At 39.0% G+C, this 16,348-nt stretch overlaps 1 protein-coding gene and 1 long non-coding RNA gene across 2 annotated transcripts; one reads left to right on the forward strand and one right to left on the reverse strand.

The window, feature by feature from the left end:
- Positions 1-11,910: 11,910 nt before the first annotated feature.
- Positions 11,911-13,506, forward strand: LOC141334059 (THAP domain-containing protein 2-like). Its single transcript, XM_073839212.1, has 3 exons — positions 11,911-12,207; positions 12,373-12,537; positions 12,785-13,506. Exons 1-3 carry the CDS (start codon positions 11,916-11,918, stop codon positions 13,024-13,026), a joined length of 699 nt encoding a protein of 232 aa, XP_073695313.1. The 5' UTR covers positions 11,911-11,915; the 3' UTR covers positions 13,027-13,506.
- A 616-nt stretch (positions 13,507-14,122) lies between these two features.
- Positions 14,123-15,928, reverse strand: LOC141334061 (uncharacterized). Its single transcript, XR_012355464.1, has 3 exons — positions 15,764-15,928; positions 15,562-15,670; positions 14,123-15,305 (listed from the first exon to the last, which is right to left on the reverse strand). It is a non-coding gene; the product is annotated as an uncharacterized lncRNA (long non-coding RNA).
- Positions 15,929-16,348: the final 420 nt, after the last annotated feature.

Here is a 16,348-nt window from a genome sequence, read left to right on the forward strand (position 1 = left end):
CTTAGGCTACACCTAAATGAATACAATTGAAAACAGCCTTTTTGTTTTAAAATTTTCTCATCCACACTGAAATGTCAGTAAACATTAAATTCGCCTTACTGTGCATACGTGAAAACACATAAAAGCTCACTGAGACAATACAAATGGAATAGATGATACTTTTTAAAGCAATCCTTCTAGTAAGATCATTTCATTTACCAAAACCTATTTTTTTTTTTTTTTTTTTTTTTTTTTGTAGAACAAGACAATGTAGGACATACAGAAAAACAGAACAAAATAGGAGAAAACAGTGCTGTAAATATAAAGCAAGTCTGGCAATTAAAACAAACAAACAAAAAATAAGCCAAAACAAAAGCACAAACATTGAAGTTAAATTCTGATTTAACTGATGCCCTTTAAGGTGATGAGTAGGATAAATTGGGCTCGTTGTTCTGTGGTGTTTTACATACATTGATTTATCTTCAAAATCAATGTTTTTATATCACTGTATCTCTGAAGGAAACCTCTAGAAGGTTCAGAATTGTCTTCAGAACATTTTCAATGTACAGTCGTGGCCAAAAGTTTTGAGAATTACATAAATATTGGAAATTGGAAAAGTTGCTGCTTAAGTTTTTATAATAGCAATTGGCATATACTCCAGAATGTTATGAAGAGTGATCAGATGAATTGCATAGTCCTTCTTTGCCATGAAAATTAACTTAATCCCCCCAAAAAACTTTCCACTGCATTGTTAAGAAGGCTTCAGGGCATCCAAGAAAGTCCAGCAAACGCCAGGATCGTCTCCTAAAGAGGATTCAGCTGCGGGATCGGAGTGCCACCAGTGCAGAGCTTGCTCAGGAATGGCAGCAGGCAGGTGTGAGCGCATCTGCACGCACAGTGAGGCCAAGACTTTTGGAAGATGGCCTGGTGTCAAGAAGGGCAGCAAAGAAGCCACTTCTCTACAAAAAAAAGCATCAGGGACAGATTGATCTTCTGCAAAAAGTATGGCGAATGGACTGCTGAGGACTGGGGCAAAGTCATATTCTCAGATGAAGCCTCTTTCCAATTGTTTGGGGCACCTGGAAAAAGGCTTGTCCGGAGAAGAAAAGGTGAGCGCTACCATCAGTCCTGTGTCATGCCAACAGTAAAGCATCCTGAGACCATTCATGTGTGGGGTTACTTCTCATCCAAGGGAGTGGGCTCACTCGCAATTTTGCCCAAAAACACAGCCATGAATAAAGAATGGTACCAAAACACCCTCCAACAGCAACTTCTTCCAACAATCCAACAACAGTTTGGTGAAGAACAATGCATTTTCCAGCACGATGGAGCACCGTGCCATAAGGCAAAAGTGATAACTAAGTGGCTCGGGGACCAAAACATTGATATTTTGGGTCCATGGCCTGGAAACTCCCCAAATCTTAAAACTTGTGGTCAATCCTCAAGAGGCGGGTGGACAAACAAAAACCCACTAATTCTGACAAACTCCAAGAAGTGATTATGAAAGAATGGGTTGCTATCAGTCAGGATTTGGCCCAGAAGTTGATTGAGAGCATGTCCAGTCGAATTGCAGAGGTCCTGAAAAAGAAGGGCCAACACTGCAAATACTGACTCTTTGCATAAATGTCATGTAATTGTCGATAAAAGCCTTTGAAACGTATGAAGTGATTGTAATTATATTTCAGTACATCACAGAAACAACTGAAACAAAGATCTAAAAGCAGTTTAGCAGCAAACTTTGTGAAAACTAATATTTGTGTCATTCTCAAAACGTTTGGCCACGACTGTACTTTTCATTTTATCTACATGTAATGCCTGATAAAGCTAACAGTCTCAGATGGAGCAGGTGAGTTCTCTCAGTCTGAGAGCCAAGTCTCGCTCTCAAGAGTCATCAGTTAAAATGTAGGCTGTTTTCTATTATTTCATTTTTAATTGAGTGGTTTAAAGACTAGAGATAGAAGGTACAGCTTTCATAAACCCAGAGAGAAAGGCTCAGACAGTCAGTTTTGGGGTGTTTTCCACTTAAAAGGTCAGTGTAACAGCCCACTTGTAGGATTGGCTAACATAATTGCCCCCTTAAAGGTTGTATCAGCGATTTCTAGCCTGAAACATTAAGTGTCAATTTCAGCTGACCTTTCTTCACGATCCGCTCGCTGCCTGCCCCATAAATTGTCTGTGAAAAAACACGTCTCTCTGGTCAGCCTAGGGTCCGAGATATGCCAAAAAAACAATCGGCGCTACCAACCTTTCCACAGATAAACAAACAGTGTTCCAACCAATCAGCGTCAGGGGTTTGGTGTTGTGGACTTTCGCTCCGCCTCCCTCGCATCCCAGCACCAGTAGGAAAGTCCACAACACCAAACCCCTGACGCTGATTGGTTGGAACACTGTTTGTTTATGTGTGGAAAGGTTGGTAGCGCCGATTGTTTTTTTGGCATATCTTGGACCCTAGGCTGACCAGAGAGACGTGTTTTTTCACAGACAATTTAAGGGGCAGGCAGCGGGCGGATCGTAAAGAAAGGTCAGCTGAAATTGACACTTTATGTTTTAGGCTAGAAATCGCTGATACAACCTTCAATAATACCCCAGAAAGAATTATTGTGTGATGAATTTTTCATCTGATGGTTGATGAGGGAGTTTGTCCCCTTCCTTTTTTCCTAGTCCCTCTAAATTTGTTGATTTTTATCCCCTAGGAGACATAAAATAGTATATAATAATTGAGATCAGTCTATATATATTTCCTAGATTTAATTAATTGTATAACAGACAACTTAAACTTTGGACACCCTGGTATTGGATCTAGAATACATGCATTACATTTCTACATGTTGTGATGTTAATTGCTTTGTGCCATTAAACTGAGGTTAACTTTTATCTCTTTGTTTTTCCACCTTACCTTCACCTAACAGAGCTGAAAGAAGAGAGAGAAGTGCTGAATGAAACTGAAAAGAAAGATCAGTTTGAAAATCTTCATAATTTCGTATCTGGAGAAAAGTCTTTTTGTTCCATAGAGTCTGAAAAGACTTCAAAACAAAAAAGTGATCAAAAGACTGGAACTAGGAGTATTTCCACTTGCTGTCAGTGTGGAAAGAGTTTCAAACAACAAGGACACCTAAAAATGCACATGAGAATTCACACTGGAGAGAAGCCTTACACATGCAAACAGTGTGGAAAGAGTTTCATTCGTAAAGGATGCCTTAAAAGACACATACAAATTCACACTGGAGAGAAGCCTTACTCATGCAAACAGTGTGGAAAGAGTTTCACTGAAAAAGGAAGCCTTAACAGACACATGAGAATTCACACTGAAGAGAAGCCTTACACATGCAACCAGTGTGGAAAGAGTTTTACTCGTAAAGAATGCCTTAACATTCACATGAGAGTTCACACTAGAGAGAAGCCTTACACATGCAAACAGTGTGGAAAGAGTTTCAGTCAACGAGGACAACTTGAAAGTCACATGACAATGTGCAATAGAGAAAAGCCTTACACATGCAAACAGTGTGGAAAGAGTTTCAGTCAACGAGGACAACTTGAAAGTCACATGACAATGTGCAATAGAGAAAAGCCTTACAGATCCCCTCAGTCTGGAAAGAGTTTGAGTGAAAGTGGAAACCTTAAAGTTCACCAGAATATTGACATTACAGGTAGCCTTTTTACCTGCCAACAGTGTGGAAAGAGTTTCACTCATAAAAGATACCTTAACATTCACATGAGAGTTCACACTGGAGAAAAGCCTTACACATGCAAACAGTGTGGAAACCGTTTCAGTCAAAAAGGAAGCCTTAACAAGCACATGAAGATTCACAATAGAGAGAAGTCTAACAGATCCCCTTATCATGGACAGAGTTTCAAACAAAATGTCTAGAACGGACAGTTCCGGTCCTTGATTCTGATTGGCCACAATCAAAGCTGTTGTAAATTACTACACAAACATACACCTCTTTGTTTCTCGGCAACCACATTGTTGCAACCACAATTACAGTTGTGATAAAAAGTTTACATCCCCCTTTCAGAATCTGCAAAATGTCAAAACAATCCTAAAGGATTCCAATAAGAATCCTATACAGGGCTCCTGCAATGATAGTAATTCTAATTCACATTTTAAAGCAATATGTGTTGTCTATGGTACACTTTACCATGTCAACTAGCTATATTGCGTTGGACTGAGCTTAATGCATAAACATGCAAGGAATAATATGGACTATAGACAGTGTGTTTGCTCTGTCTACGATGTAGGAACTTCACATTTGTATATCATGAATTGAAGAGAGAAGGGATTGAATTTTTTGATTGAAGCACAATAAAGGACACTGTAAGCATTTTAACATCAGTGTACATTGATTTTATTTGCACACATCAGTTACTTGCTCATTTCTACCACCAACATTGGCATTTTTGTGGAAGACTGTAATAATCATGTTTTGGAACCAATTAGGAATTGTGTTATAGGATTTTCTTATAGGGCAAGGCATAAATATGCTGCATGATCATTTCTACAGGATTTTAATGGGATCCAATTTCCAATTTGAAGGATTGTACTTATTCATTGCATCTATTACTAAACAATATTTTTGCAGTTTACTGAAACTCATCTTGACTGAGTTAAGTGCAAGAATTTCAAAGAGACTTATAAGATTGATGAAACAAAAGACTAATCAACAAATGTTCTGTTTTAATTTCAATAGTGACTTAATTTAGTCTTTCTTTTACAAGTTCAGTCTTAAAGATCATAAAGTAGGTGTATCTGGCATGCTGTCCAGGAGAGGGCTCTGAGCTCGGCAGTAATTCCCGAGCCCAGGCTGAAGGTGAGGAGATGGTGTGGTGGATGTGGTGTGGTGCTGAAAAATGGGAGATGAAGAAGGTAGGTCTGCTTTGGTTATTTACAGGGATTCTTTCTCGTGCCGATTGGATAGGGAGTGTGATCACTGATGATGAATTGGCTGTGTTAATTATCGTGTGAGCTCTTCCCAAAAATCTCGAAACCGAAAGCCAGGATAAGCATGGCATCTAGGGTACAGGCGATGTGAATGGACTGGTAGACTTTACAGAGAGTGGAGATGCAAATGTTTAGAATTTTTAGGGTTATAGGTTGGCGGGTGTCCGGGACAGTGGGATGGGTTTTTTGGATTCCTGGAAAAAATTGGATCCTTCTTAAGCCCCTTTGATTGAGCCAATTTGGAGGTTTTTAAAGATGTTGTGGTAAGAGATGAACGTGGTTATCTATAGCAGGGAAAAATCAGGGAACGACAGGTTGTAAGCGGAGTGAAATGTTTTAAAACATTCCATGCTTTTGGGTAAGACTGAAGGGTACTCGGGGAGATGGCTTGAAGGATGAAATTAAGAAAAGCTTCTAGGAGAGGGGGTGTCAGGGGTATCCATTAGGTGTGGGACATAGCTGGTAGATTTGGGCTGGGAAGGTTCAGGGCAGGGAGGAATAGGTGGGTTTATAAAGGAGCAGGTGATAGTGGAGTGGGAGATGGAGCTGCAGACTGCAGGATGGGTCGTGAGCTGAGTTTTAAGGGATACTGATAATTCTCCACAATTGATTTTGTGATCTGAGGATGAAGGAGAAATAGGAGATGGCAGGGGGAAAAAGTTCAATATCTGCACCTGACAAAATCTGGGTAATGATGGCATTGGGTAAGGGGGTTGGATCCAGAGCTATGGCACTCAGAGGAACTGACAGAGGCAATGCAAGTTTATTTATATGGCACATTCATACACAATGATAAGTGCTGTAAATAAAAGGAATTTAAGAACATTTCAAATGATAAAAAAAAAATTTGATTTGGAAGAGGCTAGCGTGAAGGGAGGGCTAGCCTGGGAAGGAGGAAAAGAAGCTGCTGGGAATGATAGTGGAGGCATGCTCGTACTAGAGGGAAGGAGAGGGGGAATAGATGGCTCTGTAGCTGGCGCCATTAGCGGAGGCATGCTCGTACTATGGGTGATTTCTGGGGTGGAGGAAAAAATGGGAAGGAAAGGAGCTAGCGCTGTAGCTTGTGCAAAAGGCAGTAGCATACTCACAATATGAGTGACTTCTGAGGCACAAGTAGGGCTGGGCGATATGGAGCAAAAAATATATCTCGTTATATTTTGCTGTATCTCGATATACTATATATATATCTCAATATCTTTACAGGATAAATAACCCCCCAAAAACTACTGCAAAAACAAATATTCCAAATTTCTTCAAACTTTTTCTATTGAAGATTAGAGGTAGGCAGGTTAGAACAAAGTGCTTCTGCGAATTTTCTTTTAAAAATCCCTGTATACATATTAGAGCTGCACGATTCTGAATAAAATGAGAATCACGATTTTTTGGCTTAGAATAAAGATCACGATTCTGGAGAACTTTATTTTAAAGATTTTGCCATGAACATTAGGTTATCAAACAGCAGTAACATAGCAGTAAAATAAGACATAATAAACTTGGCTTTAAATTTAAAGAAATTTAATGAAAAATAATGTAATGAAAAAAAAAACACCATTAAACATGAAAAAAACAAACATACAAAGTTATAATGTCAGAGAAAAGCGATTTAAAGATTCTTAGCTAAAAACGCTTGCCTGTCAACATTTTATGGCTATCACCGTCCTCTCTGTGTGATGCCCAAGTTTACGTCACCATTTTACAAATAAATCCTAATCTAATCATGACAAACCATATAACGCTGGAAAGGTCTATGGCTCCTAAATAGATATTTGACATTTTGTTGTGTTACAAATTGTAGAGTGCACTTTAAAAATCTACTTCATAACAGGAGTTTTGAACTTTTTCACAGACATCCTTGTTGCCTTTTTCCCTATTACACTTTTGAAATAATAAGAAATTATATGTCAGATGAAAACTTAAAATTTCAAAATTCTTCATTTGAAAGCCATTTTAAAATCAGACATTGCATTAACATGGACAATGCACATCAAAATCATATTACAAAATGTTTTTGCCCATGAATTACAAAGATTTAAGATTCAATTCTTCATTTTCACGTCTCTGTTCAAAAATGGGAGTAACAGTTAAGGGGTTAATGGATCGTCATACTCATTTAGGGGATGTTCACATGAAGCGTCTTTTGCGCGCGCAAGTTCCTTATTTCAAATGGAGATGCGCGGCTTGCGTGTCCGCGCCGCATCGATTTAAAAACATCTCAACTTTTCAGAATGTAGCAAGCGCACCGCAGGTCATGTGACATGAACTAACCAATCGGCTTCCTCACGTTTTTCCGTTACATTGAAACCTCAGCAGAAAGGAGGAGCAGCTCATCATTGTGGTCCAGGGATTTCCTGAACTTTATGATTTGTCAAGCCCCCTTAGCGTTTTCCACGCGCTTTTAGGCGCGACATGTGAACCGCTCCTTATGGTTCCATTGCTGTGCCGGTCCATAAATCTGTCACGATCAAAGTACTACTCTTTTAATTTTCAAAGTGCAAATAGAGACCGAATTTTTCAAGCATGATACAGAGCTATCTACACAGCTACACAAGTTATTATATCCCAAATACTAATAACAGCCTAGATATTTTATGTAGCCTAATTTGCGTGCTTTGGGGACTCGCTCTCTAAACGTGGGGTATTAAAATTGCTTTTGAATGCACTTGCGTGTTTTACTTTGGTTTCGTTTTAACGATCGCCCGAAAATCTCGGTTCGTGGTGCTAGAAGCTCCATATAATGGAGCCAGTTGTCCTTTTTTTTTTGCGACAAGTTCTGTAGCCTCCGGGCTGGTTGCGGGCGCCGCCGTGTTGAATGAGATGACAGGCGAGGGGAGGGGGAACAAGTAATGAGGCGGAGGCGAGCACAGCACAGGGAAGGCAAACAAGCAAAGTGGCGAAAATTTAATACAAACATTATATCGATATATACGATATATCAAAATTCATATCGAGTTTAAAAAATATCTCAATATATTTTAAATATCGAGATATCGCCCACCCCCAAAATACAATATGTCCATTACTGGGTTCTACAAAGCTAAAGCAGCCATGGAGCCATCATCTATATGAAGCCTTCAAGCAAAAAAATCCTTGCTGCACCCTCTCATTTAAATATCAACACATCAAACACTTGTGGAGTAGGAAAAAGAATTCTCCATTCATGCACATTGTGGCTGTCTGCACATTTAAATCCTGCACTGCCCAATATATCTTTAAAATGACATCAAATCCTTCCAAATCCATCAATAATGTGAGGATCTTTGTCACACAGAAAGGCAAAATTCAACACAAAATGAGTGAGAAAAAATGTAGGCCTGCTAGTCACATAAAAAGAGGGAAAATCGCACGATCGCTGATCCATGGGCCCAGCCAGTATTTTTACAGAAAGCTACGTTCAATACCCACAGAAGAGCTGTTGGCTGGAAATATGACCAGCTGTCTCAACAAAAATGTCCTTAAAGAAATAAGGTCAGAGGTCAATAGAAACTACAACTTGCACAGTGACGTACTCATTGATGTGCACATCACACAGACGACGTTAAGACAGTGTGATACAATGTATTACAGGATACCTGGCTACGTCCAACATTTTAGTATGGACCCTTTTGGTGTCCATTTATTTACAGAAATGGGGATCAGCATACTTGTTGAACACTTAAGAAACAAGTCTCCCATCACCCTCTATCTTGACGCCACAGGGGGACTGGTTTCAAAAATTCCTGATCAGCAGAAAAACACCACTCCCAGTCACTGAATTGCTGTCCAATGAACATTCAGTGCCCCCCATTACGTTCTGGCTATTATTAAATTATTAATAATAATTTATTAAGTTATACACAAATCCGCATCCAGCAAGTGGAAACTGATTACAGCTGGGCGTTAATGCAAAGTTTTTTGCTTGCATTTAATAAAGAGAATGTGCTGTCATTTCTTGACAGAGCATATGCCATTTGTCAGGGCCAACATTTATTTGAGGAACCAAAAGGATTCACTGTTCTGCACATCTGCTCTGCCCATGTCTTAAAAGCTGTTCGTCAGGCAATGCTCAGGGAGACAGATGATAAGGGACTGGTAGAGTTTGCCACATTTTGCTTTGCCAGATTGCAGAATGCAAGCACAATGCCTGAGGCCACACAGATCTTCAGGTTGATGTGTATTGTTTTCACAACAAATCAATACACAAAACTTGTTCAAGAAAGTGTTTGTGCTTTGGGTTCCCTGATCACAAAATCAAAAGACAAACACACTGAAGAAACAACAGAACTGGAGGAAAACAAAGAATGGGACTTGGAAGAAAAAAAACATGCAAACACCATCATGGGCAGTTCAAGCTTCTCTTATTTTCGGAGGGTGTTGGGAGAGGCTAGGGAGCAGGCAACACATGACATCTCTGAAGATAACAATCCATACTTCTGTCCAGGGATCATCACCATTCTATTTGACACATATATTGGAATTTTTCCAATGTGGAATGGATTGCTGATAGAGATGAATATATAACCTGTTCAAAAAATGCCAATGTACTAGTTACTTGTATGGTGTGCTAATAACTGGCCAGTTTACCAGGCTCTGTATGATGTAATTATCTGTATAATTTCTTTGAAACTACTTTCTGGGAAAAATACCATCCAAATCATTATTTTAATATTAATCTAACAATTACTTGAATTGCCCTAATACTGGCTGGAAAAGGGTACTGTCAACTTCAAACAAAGTTAATAAAAATTGTATTACTTTGTAAGCAACACAGTTCATGTCACCTTGCAGAGGAGAAGCAGGAATGTAAGGAATAGATGGATGTTGTTTCCATAATGTTAGTATTATTGGGTTTTATACATACATAAAAATATAAAACTATAGCAATATTTAAATATGGACAAGACTGTAACATGTTTCACTCTGATGTTCTGTAAAAACATTTTTATTTTATTTTATGCAATTAATAGAAAGATCATTTCTGATCTGAGATTAAGTAGCTTGCTGTTACTTGTTACCCTGTATGTTGTGTTTAACACTAATATGAAATTTAATACATATTTTTCAGTCAGAGATATTACTCATGTGATAGATAATTGTTATAATCTCATTTAGCACAGGCTATTATACTTAATACTTTATATAATAATATAATATAATCCTTTACAATCATAGATTTTTAATTTCAAAGATAAATACATTGTCATAAGGATCCAGTTTCAGTTAATTATAGTTACATCTCTCTGCCAACACAAATTTAATTTTGATTAAAAATAATCGTAATGTGTTTGAAATATTCATATTCATTTTTTTATGTATTAGATATAAAATTGTATAATTAGTATCAATAGCTTTGTACTTTTGATAAATCTGCAGTTCGTCCCTTCAATTCATCCCACGTACTAGGTACAGCTGTACCGTATTATATGTGTTTTAAAATCTAAAATTATATTGATTTTAGTGAACAAGACTTTTATTTTGGTCTGGAGATGTGACGTCATAAGGCTGTGGCGCGCTCCTGCATCTGGATTCAAACGGAAAAAGGTGTGCTTTTAACAACTGAAAGTGTTTAAAATAAGACAACTCGTTTAGAGAATTGCATATAAAAATGTGAAGTGAATTGTTAGCCAGTGCAACACTGTAATGCCCTATTTAGTGGCACTGTAGTCCCTATATAGTGAATATTTTTTCCTAACGAATTCGGTCACTGCCTACGGTGCCCGCCAGGGGACACCTTCGGTTCACTTATGTTTGTCGTGGCCACGACATATAAACTCGTGGGAACATGATATTATGTTGTGGCCACGAGATATTAATTCGTGGGAACGTCATATTAACTCGTGGGAACGTGATATTATGTCGTGGCCACGACAAACATAAGTGAACCGAAGGTGTCCCCTGGCGGGCACCGTAACTGCCAGTAATATTAGCAGCGTTCGAGATGCACTACACTAGCAGCCGCTTGCGGTCGGGGGAGGAGTAAAGAGACGGCAGTCAAGTCGGACACTTATTGAGGATGAAACTGTATTCCAAACATACACAAAAAAGGAATAAAGAAAATGAAGAAATGAAACTACATAAGATAAATAAAAAAAAGTTATCCTATAGTTTATTCTATACAATCGTTTTGCTTTTTTTTTGTTAATCATATTAAGTATGTGAGTTACTTTACTGTAATGCAATATGACGTTTATTATTTGCATCTTGGTTTTGTAGTTAGCTATAGGACATTTTTCAAATATAAGCAGTTTATTCAGTGTAGTGAAGCCGCTCACAGCATCCATTAAAAAAACGGCCTCTGGTTGACCAGTTTTTTTCCCCCAAACTTTACTCTTATACAATAAGAATATATATTTACCATATCGCCTAATCTTCATTTTCATCAATAATGTTTTGTTTGAATATTAGATATTCGATATAAAGATTGATTCCATACAGGAACTTATTTAAGAAAAAACACGCAGCACACGTCGTGCTTGTCGTCACATAATCTGACCAATGAGAATAAAGTGTGTCGTCATCAAGGCTTTCGCAGCCGATTTTAAGCAGCTGCAGCGCCTGACCTCTGCGACTGCTCTCGTTTTGCTCTCATGGTACTTTGATGGCACACGTGATCGAAAGGCGGCTGCAGCGCCGATCAAAGTCGGACAAATAGGCCCTTTTCACAATGACGTCAGAAAACTTCCGGCTTTCCGCAAAGCAGCGTATACGTACTTCCGTTTTAACTTGCGCGCGCTGGTTAACGTTACTTCAGGAGAATACAAAAGGTGATAACTAACAACACGAAAGGTAAAGTTTAAAATAATAATGTTTACGTATTTAGCGTTATTGGTTCTTATATTTAGCGTATTTTGATAACGTTAATGATAATTTCCAGTAACTTATAGCATTCTTTAACGTGTAACGTTAACTGTCGAGGAGGGGAAAGTTAGCTAGCAACAAGATAAATCCATTTCCATGCTGATGTGATTTATCATTTATTTCTTCCTGGTTTCATTTTTCAACAGTTTCCCATCCAATAAGCATGGCACAGTCATCTTGTAGATGCTATTGTAGTGTTCCTTGTTGTTCAAACAACAAACATAAATTTCCCTATTTAAGTTTCCACGATTTTCCAGTGGACGCTGAAATTCGTGCCTGTTGGGTTAGGGCGATCAAAAGAGACGAGGGACCAAGTTTTAAAATACTCCGTGGGAGCACCTACGTGTGTAGTCAGCACTTTACCCCAGAGGATATAAGTACATCAGCCAGTGGACGAACCAGGATTAAGAAAGGAGCAACGCCGTCTAGATTCCCCTGGAATGACTGGGGTAAAGGTAGGACACTATTAAGCCTGGTAGTACTTTAAAATAACAATAAATCATAATTTATTACATTATTTACAGTTTACATACAATTATGCTAGTATGAAATAAACGAAGTTGAATAAACGAACTAAATATCCATATTGACATTTATGTGTATCTATTTCACATCTCTAGGAAGAGCCTCACAAGCTCGACAGCCGGTTTACCAGAGAGCAAGGAAGCATTTTAGGGCTGCAGTCCTAGATGAATCTCAGGAGATGCCTGTAGGAGACTTCACGGAGGAGGCACTGCTGGGTGGAGTAGCAAAAGAACATGACTATGCCTACCATCCTTCTCCTGGTTAGTGATTCAAAAACAGATTAACAGGTTTTTCTATGTGGCAATAAATTACTTTGTAACTATAGGGTTCGTTGGCAGAGCAGCTGTGCTTACTGTAAAATGCCTTTACAGGAAACTCATCTTTAATAAAAGCCAAGAATTACTGTCAAGCTCACTGACAAATAACATCCAATAATGAAGACGAAGTGAAAACTAGTATATGACTCAATGATAAACATTAAGGTGTATGTTTTTTCTTGCTTTGAAGGTAAACTGGATGCTGCCACAAAGAGAATTCAAGAGTTGGAGCTTCAGGTGTTGTCACTAGAACGTGAAATCCAGCAGCTGACAGTTAAGCAGCAGCAGCAGCCTCTGATTTTCAAGTTCTGTGTCACAGATGAGGACTTTCGTTATTACACTAGATTCAGCTCAAAGGAGGTCTTCACTGTGTTTTGGGAGTCCGTTTACCCTTCTGCTTCAAGACTTGTGTACTGGTCCAAGGCACAGTGAACAGCGCAAGAGACACCGAGCCCTCAGCGAAAACTTCCGCTCATTGATGAACTGTTCATGTTTCTCTGTCGTGTTGCAGCTGGGCTTTTGGAGAAAACCCTGTCATCCATCTTCGAGGTCAGCTTGTCTACCGTTAGTCGCATCATCTTAACATGGACAAGCTACCTTTATCAGGTTCTTGGCTCGCTACCATTGTGGATGACGAGAGAGCAAGTGAAGGCCACAATGCCTGACAAGTTCAAGCTCTACTGCCCTCAGGTGAGAGTGATAATAGACTGCACCGAGATCCGTTGTGAAACAGCATCTTCTCTCTTACTACAGTCGGAAACATTTTCCAACTATAAAAACCACACCACCTTTAAAGGTCTAATTGGCATTGCCCCATGTGGGGTTATCACATTTGTAACTAAATTGTACACAGGCTCCATCTCCGATATAGAAATAACTCGCCAATCACAGATCTTGCAGTTACTTCAACCAGAAGATGGAGTAATGGCTGACAAGGGGTTCCAAATTGCTGTCACAGGTGGGGGCAACCCTCATCATCCCTCCACTGAAAACATCAAATCAGCTCAGCACAGAGGACACCCAGAAAACACAGGCTATTGCCCGTCTGAGAATTTTAGTTGAGAGGGCGATACGCAGGGTGAAGGAGTACCACATTTGGGATGGGCTTGTTCCTCTTTCTATGCATGTTCAGTCAATCAGCTTTGGGCCATCTGTTGCCTACTGTCAAACTATCAGGGACCTCTTGATATCAAAGGGGACAAACCTGTCTGAAGTGTTTCCTTTCTTGGGTGAGACTAATTCTTCAGTACTTTTAGCTGTTAGACACTGTGTAGATATACTGCAAATACAAGTGCTATGTAATATATATTTTTAAATTTGACACTGTGTAGATATACTGTAAATACAATTGCTTTGTAAAATATTTGTAAATTTCTATGAACATAGGGATTTGTATGTTATTAATAAACAATGTTGTGAAGCATTCTGTAAAAAGTTTATCCAGAGTAAAATGCATTTACACCTTAACCATTAAAAGAACAACAATATTTTTAAAACTTGTCAATTTTTTATTTACATATTTGGCAATAGCATATAAGTGAGGTGAATGAAACTAATAAAAAGCTTCCATAGCAGCTCAAAGCTACAAACAAGATTGGAAGCAGTTCCTTGCAACCATGGTACATAAGCAAAAAGTGACCAACACAGACTATAAAGCCCATGTATATTTACATACAATGCAACATTGACTTAAGTTGTAAATTGAAAAAGTATTTACAACAGGAATTGCATGCATCACAGATGTACATAGAACTATTTACATTTGAAAAATCTGCCTCAACGTAATAATGCATCCATGTAGATGTTGTGATAAAAATAATCCAGCTTCTGTCGCATTGAGTTGATGATCTCCTCATCCCTAAATACTCTTTCAACTGTGAAGTCAGTGTGGGTATCTGTTATAAAATCACACCACTGAAGTCCGCTTAATGCCAGCTGGCCTTGAACCTGATGATAATACTTGTGGTTTTTCTTGAGGCAGGCCTGGCTCGAACTGTGATCAGGTGTTTAACTTGAGCAACATCTTCAACATCACAACTCTTTACCTCTGCCAACCCAAATGGCGGTGTTTCTCTGGGGTTGAAGACTTTAGCATCAGGGCTGGCTGCAAGGTGAGGTGCATCAGGGTGGATGATGACCCCACACTGCGTCACAGAGACATCACAAAACTCTGAATATTGCCTCAGTATGTCAGATTCCAGGTCCAGCCCTCTTTTCATAGCAGCTGTCTGAGGAGTTCCTCTCAGAATGCGAGCAGCCAAAGAATTTTGCAGTAGACTCTCCACGAACATGGCATATTTCACCAAATCTGCTGGCTGTAAGTCGGGGTTTGCGTACCTGGGTCCACAGCTGGCATTCCGACTGCAGTCGTGTTTCTTCCTCAATTGCAGCAGACATCTCCCTTGACACTTTAAGGCTCTCTGAGTGGCATTGTTGCTTGTAGTTGGGCTCAAATTGGAAATTGAATTTAAAATTGTAACCTTCTTAAGGCAACTGAGGAAATCCAGGGGCACCAGGGTGTTTAATAATGTCTCTACTTATCTCGGGAGGGCACTGGTAAGAAAGCAAAGACCCAAATGGCACAGGGTCAAATTTAGAGTCCACAAAATTAAGGGCCTCGAGCCCGTGCAGCAATTTGCAAATGCCTGGTTGTGGGCGTTTGTCTTGAAGTTTCTCAGCACTGTTAATGATGTGAGGATCTGGAAGAGGCCCTGACAAAAAAGTGAGATGACGACAAGTTAAATGTACATATCGCTGTCATCTGACCTTTCGTAGTTTAGCAGACACCAACACATATCACCTATCTATAAATACACATGAAAATGTTTTGAGCTGCCCCAAATCCTTACATATTAAGAAATGTTCATAATTTGCAGAAGATATCAACTGAAGGCTTAAAGGGAAAAGATACTAATCAATGTTTTATTATACATTAAAATATTTGGAGATGTGTTCATTCAGACTTACCACCATATGCTCTGTACAGTGTACATTTCACTCCAGTTCGGGCATGATCCTTAGTCTTTGGTACTGGTTTACGCACTACCATGTCATTTGTTGCCTCAGGAGCAATTCCCTGTAATGTATTGATGAGAAATTTTTAATTTACAAATGTCATTACAAAATTCTAGTCCAACATCATTAAATGTAATGAATGTTAAAATATTACATGTGTCCTAGGCCAGTGCCAGGTCTGCAGAGAGCTGGTGCATGACAGTGGCAATGGCACTGTCTTGAATCCCATGGTACAGTAGTGAGCACTTTGAAACAATAATGCCACAATGTGGTTGCACAGTGCTTTCCCAGCAGAGCAGGTACATGACATGCATTTCACTACCACAGGAACCTCTTTCGCATGAAATGTAACCTGACAAAAGAAACAAGAAAATAAGTATTTGCTCAAAACAATTTTAAATTTATTTGGAGTAATTGAACAAACTTAAAAATTAAAGCAAGTCTATGAACTTTGAACACCAATTTTTTATAGCTTATAAGACAGAATATATATCAGCCTTTAATGAACCCTAACAACACTCTTCTGTTTTTAAATGTAAGATTGTCATCTAGAGTTTGGCGCCACACACTCATTGACACCAGGCTGAGAAACACACTGAACCACAATGGAACTTTGTGGGATACTGCAAAGTCTGCAACCGCAGCAGAACATGAACATGAGCCGCCTCATTTTTCCTCATGGACCTGTGACAGCGCCCTCTCACTATCAACTCGTTGACAACTACATTCGAAACTATTC

Source organism: Garra rufa, chromosome 4, assembly GCF_049309525.1.
Source record: "Garra rufa chromosome 4, GarRuf1.0, whole genome shotgun sequence".
In the NCBI taxonomy this organism is placed as follows: Eukaryota; Metazoa; Chordata; class Actinopteri; order Cypriniformes; family Cyprinidae; genus Garra; species Garra rufa.

What these genes read in the sequence shown, in the direction of transcription:
- LOC141334059 (XM_073839212.1), top strand. Translation starts at nt 11,916, where the DNA reads ATGGCACAGTCATCTTGTAGATGCTATTGTAGTGTTCCTTGTTGTTCA. An exon ending in CTGGAATGACTGGGGTAAAG is followed by an intron (nt 12,208 to 12,372) that starts GTAGGACACTAT and finishes TCACATCTCTAG; the next exon opens with GAAGAGCCTCACAAGCTCGA. An exon ending in TGCCTACCATCCTTCTCCTG is followed by an intron (nt 12,538 to 12,784) that starts GTTAGTGATTCA and finishes CTTGCTTTGAAG; the next exon opens with GTAAACTGGATGCTGCCACA.